Source organism: Kryptolebias marmoratus, linkage group LG9 (assembly GCF_001649575.2).
Source record: "Kryptolebias marmoratus isolate JLee-2015 linkage group LG9, ASM164957v2, whole genome shotgun sequence".
NCBI lineage: Eukaryota > Metazoa > Chordata > Actinopteri > Cyprinodontiformes > Rivulidae > Kryptolebias > Kryptolebias marmoratus.
Window position 1 is genome coordinate 8,777,024 of NC_051438.1, and position 10,215 is coordinate 8,787,238.

General features: G+C 42.4%; 2 protein-coding genes across 2 annotated transcripts in view; both read left to right on the plus strand.

Moving 5' to 3' along the window:
- The window catches only part of her5 (hairy-related 5), a 4,570-nt gene extending 3,412 nt beyond the window's left edge, over nucleotides 1–1,158 (plus strand). The window contains exons 2-3 of the mRNA XM_017419702.3: nucleotides 24–119; nucleotides 226–1,158. Coding sequence (XP_017275191.1) covers nucleotides 24–119; nucleotides 226–585 — 456 coding nt within the window. The 3' untranslated portion in view covers nucleotides 586–1,158. The remainder of the gene's footprint in view (nucleotides 1–23; nucleotides 120–225) is intronic.
- Nucleotides 1,159–5,349: 4,191 nt separating this feature from the next.
- her11 (hairy-related 11) lies at nucleotides 5,350–6,772 on the plus strand. Its single transcript, XM_037977543.1, has 4 exons — nucleotides 5,350–5,403; nucleotides 5,723–5,818; nucleotides 5,951–6,038; nucleotides 6,180–6,772. The coding sequence occupies exons 1-4, from the start codon at nucleotides 5,350–5,352 to the stop codon at nucleotides 6,770–6,772; spliced, it is 831 nt and encodes a 276-aa protein (XP_037833471.1).
- Nucleotides 6,773–10,215: the final 3,443 nt, after the last annotated feature.

A 10,215-nucleotide genomic window follows, 5' to 3' on the forward strand; every position in this document is an offset into this window, starting at 1 on the left:
CCCCCCCCCCCCCCGCCCTGAAGGTGTCCAAACCGGTGATGGAGAAGCGCCGGCGGGAGCGCATCAACCACAGCCTGGAGACTCTGAGGCTTCTGATGCTGGAGAACACCCAGAACGAGGTACGTGGGCGCGCGACGGCCCGAGAAGAGCGCGCGACCGTGTTTTTTTTACTCTTCACTGACGGAGCCGCTCTCCTGTTTATTTTATTATTATTATTATTATTAGAAACTGAAGAACCCTAAGGTGGAGAGGGCGGAGATTCTGGAGAGCGTGGTGGACTTCCTGAAGACGGAGAAGCAGACGGAAAGGGTCCGCCGGGTCCCGTCCGGGGAGCAGAGGGGCCCCTGCGGCCCCCAGCGCAGCTACCAGGACGGGGTGAGGTCCTGCCTGCTGAGGGTCAGCCAGTTTATCGCCAGCAAGAGCCGCGAGCTGGAGGGCAGTCCGGGCCCGGTCCAAGGCTCTCCGCTCCCCCCCCATCCTCCTCCTCCTCAGCTGCGCGTCTCACAGCTGTCCCCGTCATCTTCATCATCACCGAGGGTCTCCGCGCACACCGGGGACCCAGTGTGGAGACCCTGGCCCGTGTGAGGGGCCTCTCTGTGGGACACACTTCATCCCGTGAGGGGGGCTTCTGTCGGAGCCCGCTCCTGTTGCACAGCCTGCACGAAAAGTTTTGCACAATTAAGATTTTATTACATCATATTCTCTTTAGTTAAGCTACGTTTCTTTCTTTCTCTGTTGTTTATTCTTTTTATTGTTGTTAAAGATTAAAAAAAGGCGCGTGTTTGTTGCGAGGACCGTGCGTAAAAAGTTAATGCGTTGTTTTTCCTTTTTGCTCTGAAGTTAACATACCTGACAACAAAAGTCTGCTCTGTTCCTATTTTCAATAAAAGTTAAAAACAAAGGGAAAAAAAGCAAGGAAGAAGGACCACCCAGTTTCCTAACTGTCTCCGCCGGTTGGAGTGGCCCATTGGCAGCGTGAATGGTCCGGTGATCCGGATAAAGGAGGACCATCGACAGGTCCTCAGCTCAGCCTGGACTCCATGTTCCTCCTCATTGACATGTTGATCAGCAGCCTGCAGCTGCTGTGGAGTGGACAATACAAAAACAACAACAACAAAAAAAGATTGTGGTCATTCTCACGTGTTCAGAGATCACACACTGAATAAAGCATGGGCTGTTTACTATTTAGTTTGGTTATTTGGATTCAGCTATCCAGCAAATAGGAGAGGAGGTGATAAAAAGAAACAAATAATTCAAATAAAGCCAGTGAATGAATGTAATAGCTGAAACAAATAAATAAAAAAGAGGATAACCAGAGATTAGAGGAATGGTTGGATGGTCCCACCTTGTTTCCTGTTCACAGATGGTAGAAAGATTAAATTCTGTCTGAGCAAAGAAGGCTTGGATTTAAAGACTGAACTTTTACCAAGTGTTACAATTAGGTTCAGAATAAAATGTCTTTTTATCGGTGATTTATTTCTGTAACAATCTTGCTGATCGTCTCACCTGAACTCAATTTGACTGAAAAAACTGGGACCTGACCTGTTTTTATTGAAGTTTAAAAACAAACAGAACGACAAAAATCCCTTTTTCTGCAGCCGAAATTCTGAGTGAGGAATTTGAGGAAGAAGCTGAAACATCCACCCATCTTTCCATGATCCACACAACCAGCCATCCATCTGTTCACCCAGTTTTCCGTGCGGGGGTCTTGGACAGGTGTGGACAGCACAGTGGTCACCGTGTCAGTGGAGGACAGGGACGGGACACCAGTCCATCACGGGGCAGGAGCTGAAACACAACTGTTGAAGTCAAAAGACTCAGAACAAAAGCTAAGATCAGCAAAACCGGAGCTAAAATCCAAAACCAGCAAAACAAAGGCTAAAACGGAAGCAAGTAGGCTCAAGTAGATTCCAAAGAGTGCAAGGTTTTACAAGAATTTGAAGAATTCTTCTTTCATTTTAACCAGAAAAAAAAACTTATTTAAAAAAAGTATAAAAGTTACACAAAGGTCTTTTTTAAGTTTTATTTTGTTTTAGAGTGTTTCATTTTAAACTAGAAAGCAGCTCTTATGACTTTTATCTTTGAATAACTTGCTTTAAATCCAACATATTTATTGATGCCATAAAATTGAATACATGCTGAATTATTTTTTAGCAGTTGGCAATATATTGAAAAATGTTAAGTGAGTGAAATCCCACTGTATGTCAGAAATGTGTAAGCTGAAAAACTATTAGCTTAACAGTAACACCGGGAAAAAAGTCATATTAAGTTTAATTTAGATGTGGTATAAAATGACAGAAAGCTGTGCACTCAACACATTTATAATCACTGATAAAGTTGGGAAGTTAATTCACCAAAGCAGCACAACTTATTACTGTCATTCGGCTGCAGAAATATTAGAATGTAGGCAAAATGTGGACAGGAACATTTCCTCTGGTCAATAAAAAAATGTAAACATGTTATTTTTGGTTGCAGACCCATGTTTTTACTGGAACCACATCCAGACTGACGGCTGATGCCACTGGGACTCAAAGCAGATCCAAAATGGCCGCCACAGAGGCAAAGTCCTAGTTTAACATGTCAATAACTAGTTGGAATCGTCATTAACTAGTTGGAGTCAACTCTGTGTTACCAACAGAGGATGATAAAGAGGACAGAGTCCGAGTTTCGGTGTTTGTGGGGCTAAAACACGGCCGACATTCCGGTTCCTCGCTTCCGGTTGACCCCAAACAGGACGCGGCTGGTTGCCACGGCAACGAGAAACCAACCGACTCCCTGTCGACGTAAACAGCCATAAAGCAGAGGGTTAACTTTTTTCATATTAGTCTATTTTATAACCTAACTATTTTATAACCCAGACACGCGACTGAATTTGGACCCTTGAACTTTTAGGGCACGCGCGCCCATAAATAAGCCCTCTGATCCGCACGCGCCAGCGGAAACCAAAGGGTGCTGTTTGTTATCGTGGTGGGGAGGGCACGGACCGTCTGCCTCTATGGCTGCCGGCCGGAGTGTGTCAGCTGCACAGATCCTGTGTGAAGTCCAGAGGAGGTCCGGGAGGAGAGACACACTTAACACCCGGGTGTCACCTCACCGTCACGACCCACAGTCCGCCTCTCCATCCCGGCTCCGCGCTGTTCGGGTGGAGGGAAACTTTACCTGCCACTACATTTGATGCACTTTTTGCACTCTTATGTCCTCACATCAGTCTGGCGTGCGGAGGCACGGATCCTGAATATCTGTCCTCATCGGTTTCATCACTGGGAGCAAATTGCTGATGTCTCACAGGTCATAAAAAACCCTCAGAGCTGCTCACTTTGTCACTTCAGCTCTGTTCCCACGGGTGGAGAGGAAAGATTCCCATGGCCTCACCAAGACCCCCTCCTGACACAGAATCAGTCTGCTTCTGAATCTATCTATCTATCTATCTATCTATCTATCTATCTATCTATCTATCTATCTATCTATCTATCTATCTATCTATCTATCTATCTATCTATCTATCTATCTATCTATCTATCTATCTATCTATCTATCGAACATACATTTAGGTGTCATTAGGCGTCCATGTTAACACCTTTGAGGTGCTTTGATGAAACAAACATGATAAAATAAAAGAGAATGTGCAAAGCGTGATCACAGTTGTAGTGATAATTGAATTATAAAAGGAAAGTGATGGTTTTGGTATTTGTTAAAGGGTTCAGAGGATAATGCTGAGTCCATTCCTTCATATTCAGATTACACCCACAAACTTTGAGCTGTTTTAGCCCTTTTCTATATCAGACCGTTCAGCTTCGCTGTGCTGGGACTTCTGTTTTTTGTAGCTTTTATACTTTTCAAATTACTTACCTTTCTTTTATGTAAAACTCCCCATAAAAATACATCAAGATCTCTTGAATATTTTTAAACCCAAAATCTGATTCAGCAGACCTGCTCTGTTTTTGTCATGTTTTAGCTAGCATTTTGCTAATTTTAGTTTTTTGGTTAGCCTTTTACCACGTTTACATTTTAACTAGCTTTTTGCTATTTTTAGCTTTAAGCAACTGTTTGCTACTTTTAGCTTTTAAGTAATGTTTTGCTATTTTTATTTTTGGCCACTGTTCTGCTACCTTTAGTTTTTAGGTACTCCTTTCGGTCTTTTGCTCCTTTTAGCTTCTGCTCTCCTTGTTTTAGCTCAGCTTCAGCTCCTTCAGCTCTTCATTATAGGTTTTTAAGAGCCTTCAGCTTTTTGTTTGAAGCTTAAAAGGATTTCAGGAGAGTTTAATTTAAAATTAAACTGGATTAAATATGGATGAATATTAGGGAGGGGATCCTGCAAACCTCTGTTAGTAGATGTAAAACGTAGCATACATACATGAAAATAAAATGGTAAAGGTGTTCACATTTTTTATTATTGTTATTTTCTTTCCGAATCACAGATTGCATCTTTAAGGTTTAGCGTGGCAGAAGGTTTGGTTTAGTAAATCCAGGCTTTACTGGAGGCGTCGCGCTCAAATGAAAGGTGGCTGATTGTTTCAGCAGTTTGTCTGCAGAGCGTGCATGCTGCGTCAGTGTTTCGCTCATCAGGATATATTCAGTGTAACTTTAACTTCACTGGAGGAAAAAAACACTTGAAGGACAAGGGCTAAAACTGTTGATATTTACAGGATGAGACTTGGAGGACTTAGCCTTATTTCTTTTTTGAAAGACACTTTATTGTCACATTTAATGTCTGGCATTTAAATATAATCTAGATACTGAGGGAGTTAACAGAAGCTCCTATTATTGAAACTAAAATAACGTTTCATAACTCTTTAGGAATAACATTTTAATAAGACAAACTCCTTACATTCCTGCAGGAAGTCTTCATTTAGGAACACATATTACCTAAGTTGTTGCAAAGTTAATTACGACACATGCTGCTTTGGCACTGTTTAGAAAGAAAGAGGGGTTTATTTCTACAGAGGATGTTGCATTTATTCCAAAGGAGAACTTCATGAGAAGCTGTGGACAAAGGCCAGTTTCCAGGCTGCTGGAATCTAGAGAGTTTAACCCACAGTTTGCTTGTTGTTACTATAAAAGAGGTTTGGTTAAAACTGTGATTCGGGACTAAGTACCAAATCGATTATTGAGGCACTTTTTTACCCAGTTAATCCGAAACACATTGACTGTGTCTGAAAAAAGCCAAGACTTTACCGTTGACGATTGCATTTCTTTTAAGTTTATCTATCCGGGCCCGTAATAAAGCAATTCTCTCCCCCTCCGCGACGTCGCTCACACCTACCAGCCAATCAGAAGCCGGCCCCTGGAGTCCTTATAACCCCGCCGAGGCAGCAGGGGGAGAAAGTTGAAGCCGACAAACCGGGCAGGATGACCAGGAAACCACAGCACCAACTTCTGGATGATGGGAAGAGTAGGAAAAGGGTAGGAAACCAGTTCTTTCCCATTGTTTTAACTTTCTAATTAACGCTTGTTTATGTGTGTTGGCCAGTTTTGCCGTTAATAATCTCTGATAATGGTAACGCTCTGTCACTTATGAGCCAGATCTTGGGTTGCCAAGTTGAAGTCATCATGCAGGCTTGTTTCAAAGGGGGACCATCTGACCTCTGACCTCCTAGGAACAGATTTTTTGGGGGAACCCAGATTGTTGTAGCTATAAATGATTACCATTTAGCAGTAAGCTTGAGCGCACTGCAGGTGGCCTTTGTCAAAGCCCAGAAACCTCCACTGTACCTGTTTGTAGATGTTGAAGCCAGTTGTGGAGAAGAAGAGAAGGGATCGGATAAATCAGAGTCTCGCTGAGCTGAGAAGTTTGCTGTTGCTTTCCACCTCCGATCCCGTGAGTCCAGTCAAAGCCATCAAGTTTGAACACTAACCTGCGTTTGCAAACCGTTTTACAGTGATGAATTGTCTCCCTTCCTCTTCTTCTTCCCCCATTTTTTTGGTTATTCAACGGTTTCATGGACAACAGCGACTCCAGAATCCTAAAATAGAAAAAGCTGAGATTCTGGACTTGGCTGTGGAGTATCTTAAGAAGTGGACAGATAGGAGAAAGCCGAGCAACGGTCAGTCAAGTAAGAGTTTGTCACTCCTGGTTTTGTGTTGCTGCTTCACCCATGCTTTAGCCCTGCCGTGTGTGTCTTTGTCCCCCTCCACCGCAGACCTGAACAGCCAAAGCCGAGCCCCGTTGAGGACCCTTGGGCCCGCAGAGTCCGGCACGCCGCCTCTCCTCGGCATGGAGAGCGCGGGTTTCCAGCAGTGTGTGTCCCAGCTGTCCAGCTACATGCACAAGATAACCCCAGCGCAGAGAGCTCACCTCATGGAGGGCTTAAAGCACCGCGCCGAGGGCAGCTGGCAGCCCAATCCCGACCTCGGCGCCCCGGCCGAGGCGCCGGACGCAGCATCTGTGGAGGCCATTTGCCCGTCTGACGCCAGAGGAGAGTCCCCCTGGTTCCTCTTCTCCTCCCACTCCCCCTTCCAGCCCCACTCCTGCTCCACGCCGTGCCACGGCTACCTGTCACCCCCTCCCTCCCCCTGGTTTTCGCCTCCTTTCCCCGCGTACGCCGCCTCGCCTCCTTTCCCTGCCTTCGCCTGCCCCTTCTCCTTCCCCCCCAGCCTCTCACCTCCGTCCTCCAACACCACCGTCTTCAGTGTCTCGCCCACACTTCCTCACACCAGCCCTCTTGGCCTCCACGCCCCCCCGCTAACATCCCTGAGGCCGCCCCTGAACCCCCCACACAGGGAAGAGCCGGCAGCAAATTGTGCCTCGGCCATGTGGCGGCCCTGGATGTGATGAGGCGTTAAAGAAAGAGCCTCTTGAGTGTGGAGAGGACTGCCCAGACTGTACAGTGTATATACTTAAATATATATTTACAAATGTGATTCAAACTGCCTATATTTTGTACTCCTTTTATAAACACAAATTAAATCATGTACCTGAAGCCTTTAAAGTCTGTGGTTTTTGTTTGGTCAAAGACATCGTCACCATTTGGCGTCTGAAGTGTCACACTTCCTGTCTGAGTCCTAAACTCATTTAAGGGATTTGAAGGGTTTGTGGTGATTTTAAATTTACGAACGTTTTGCAGCAGTGGGCTGATATGGTGACGTGTTTATTACAATACTGTTGTTCCGTGGAAGGGACAGTTCGGGTCTTCATGGGGTTCTCTGGAAAAGTGAACGGTTAATATCTTACCTGCTGTAGGCAGCTGTGTGAACGACCTCAGGTTGGAGAAACAGAGTTAATCATTTTGAACCCAACCAGTCTCAAATATTTTAGAACGATTCATGCGGACAGTAATTTTCTAAACCTTTTATGTCAACTTTGCATTACATGCTTTCTTTTTCTTTGGCAGAGATACATATTATGCGCTGTAGGTGCTAATGCTATCTAGTAAATGACCACCTAAATAACCATATAACACAAAACTGACAGCAATGTAATAATTTATTAAACAGCATTTGCATGAACCACTATGAACGTTTTTAGACTGCAGTTGTTTGGGATTTAAAATGGCACCACTTTAGTCTGTCCCGCTCCAACAAAAATCAGTGTCTCACTGGGCAACGAGTGTTGGAGACTAACTGGAGAATAAAAATTGCAAGAAAACAGGCAAGTTTTTTCATTGCAGCCTCACTGAAAAAAGCATTTGAGACCAAATGACCAGCAAGCTGTGGTTTGTGCTGCCAATTGTTTAAAAATCACAGCCTATATTTGTGTGCACAGCTTTGCAAAAACATATTCTAGGCCATGAACATTACTTAGTTCATCGTACAATCATACCCAGTCCAGCTGCCCTCATGTTTATTAGTTAATCTACTGGAGCACGGTTTTGAAATGGAAATAGGCAGATTTATCCCAATTTTTAAACAATTGTTATTTATGTGGTTTTCACATCCCTCTAAAACCAGGAAGTGAAATAGTTTGAGCCGTTACAGTGACCTAAGTTGAGCTCCTAATCATAGGCGTCTAAGCTATGTTTTAAAAAGACAAGATCTGATACGGCCACAATGTTCACTCTGTGATACAGTGTTGTTGCTCCACACACAAGACTTTGGGTTTTGGGTTTTGCTTTGAGCAACTACAGACGTTTTTCATTACCTCGTTCAGTATAAGGAAAACTTAGAACAGCACCATGTGCAAAGCTGCAAAGAGACACCACTGCACTACAAATAATGTTTCATTAAGAACAGTTGATGTCCTTTGGTTTAAATGAGAAATAATATGTTTAGGGAAAGAAAAACATTTTAATTCAGTATATTAGTGTAAACCACGGTGGTGGCAGAATCATGGTTTGGGACAAAATCATCATTTATGCAAAACTGAGCTCTGATTTACCAATAAAATCAATATATGTCATTGTGTTAAATCCGTTTATGAATTAAATTTTCAGAAAAGGTGAGCCAGTCATAATTTACTCTTACACCTCACCCTGGGAGCAACGTTTAACAAGTGAAAGTCTTGACTTGAACCCTATGAGAATATTACTGAGGGACTTGAAACAAGGAGATCTTTAAAAAGAACCACTCATGTCTCAGAGATAAAGCTCTTACAAGAATAAAAAAAACTTGTCCAAACTGAACAATAGTTAAAATAAATATTTAGTTGCAGTTATTGCTGCATAAAGACACAACGTTCTGAAAACATGTTGGGGTTTTCTTTACTTTTTCTTTACTTTTATAAATTTGACAGTGTTTAGGGTTATGATTTTGCAGATGTGCAATAAATGGTGCAAATTTTACAAAATCTGAAGCACTCCTCTGTTACTAACAGATGTGCACAAATCCGTCATCAGATTTAGTTTTAATATGAAGAAATCCAACTATGTGCTGTAAATTTCAAATAAACTCTTTTTTTTTTTTTCCAAACGTAAAACTCCTGATTCTGTGTAGCAGTTAGATGAGGAAAAACCAAAACCCAAAGTCTTGTGTGTGGAGCAACAACACTGTATCACAGAATGAAAACTGTGGCCGTATCAGATCTTGTCTTTTTTTAAAAATAGCTTAGACGCCTCTGATTAGGAGCTCATCTTAGGACACTGTAACGGCTCAAACTATTTCACTTCCTGGTTTCTTCAAATAACCTCATATTAAGATTTCATTAAAGCAGAGGCACCAGGTCAGAGTGACCAAACAACAGATTGCTTAAACCTTACAGGAACTCAATCATTAGATTATTTAATCTATTCACCCTTAATATTGTCAGATCTCAACAGCTGAAGCTGAATTTGTAAATCACAGGGAACTCTTTATCGTAATATTTACACAGAATAAGGAGGAAACCAAATTTTGTCTTTAAGGTCTTATTACAAAAAGAAAACTAAAATCAATAACCCCCAAAAATAAAAAAAATCTATTAAGATGACACAACAAATATAAGACTAACACAAAGATTGACTATTAAGTAATTACTTTAAATCAGGATTTATAACACTAAAACTCAGCAACAAGTAATACTTTAATAATCTAAGGTGAAATAGTTATTATTAGTTTATGTAAAGGAAAATAATTTAGGATAATTTTTTCAGCAGCATCAGCAAATATACAGTCTATAAAATTTAAAGCAAATATCTTGCATAATGTGTGGTGCTCGGACTATGTTTCAGGATGATGCTCTTCTACTACCACACCATTTTTTTAGCTTGATATCTGTCAAACTGACTGAGTTATAGCTATGTTTATATTTGCCAAGGTCGGCTGGCTGTGGTGGCCATCTTGAATTGGATTGAAAGTTAATCAGTTGAAGGCGTACTTCAAGCTTTCTGAAGGTTGTGTTAAAATTTGTCCAGTGGTTCATGAGATATTTTGCTGACAGACACATGCACACACACACAAACAAGGGCAGAAGCAAAAAAACAAACCCTTTACCCTTTCTGAGGCATTGGTTAATGAGGTAATGAGTGGTGAAAGTGAACACAGTCCTCTTGAGCAGTTTGATGCGTGCTCTGCAGAGGGCAGCATCGACACAGCAGAGAGCCCTGCAGCAGAGCTTTGAAATGAAAATGAAGGCTGAACAGCAGATGTCACTGAGCTCTTCCATCATCGATTTCCAAGATGTCTGACCATCATCCCTCCCTTTCTTTGTCTCTCAGAGCTCAGCTCACCTTTTATCCGATGATTAAATTTCCATTACGAGCTCTAAATATTTTCAGCAGAGAGGCACCAGAGGATTTGGCCTGAGAAAACAGAATTTATCACATGATAGAACACGTCTTAGGATAATTGTTTTCCCCCCCCCCC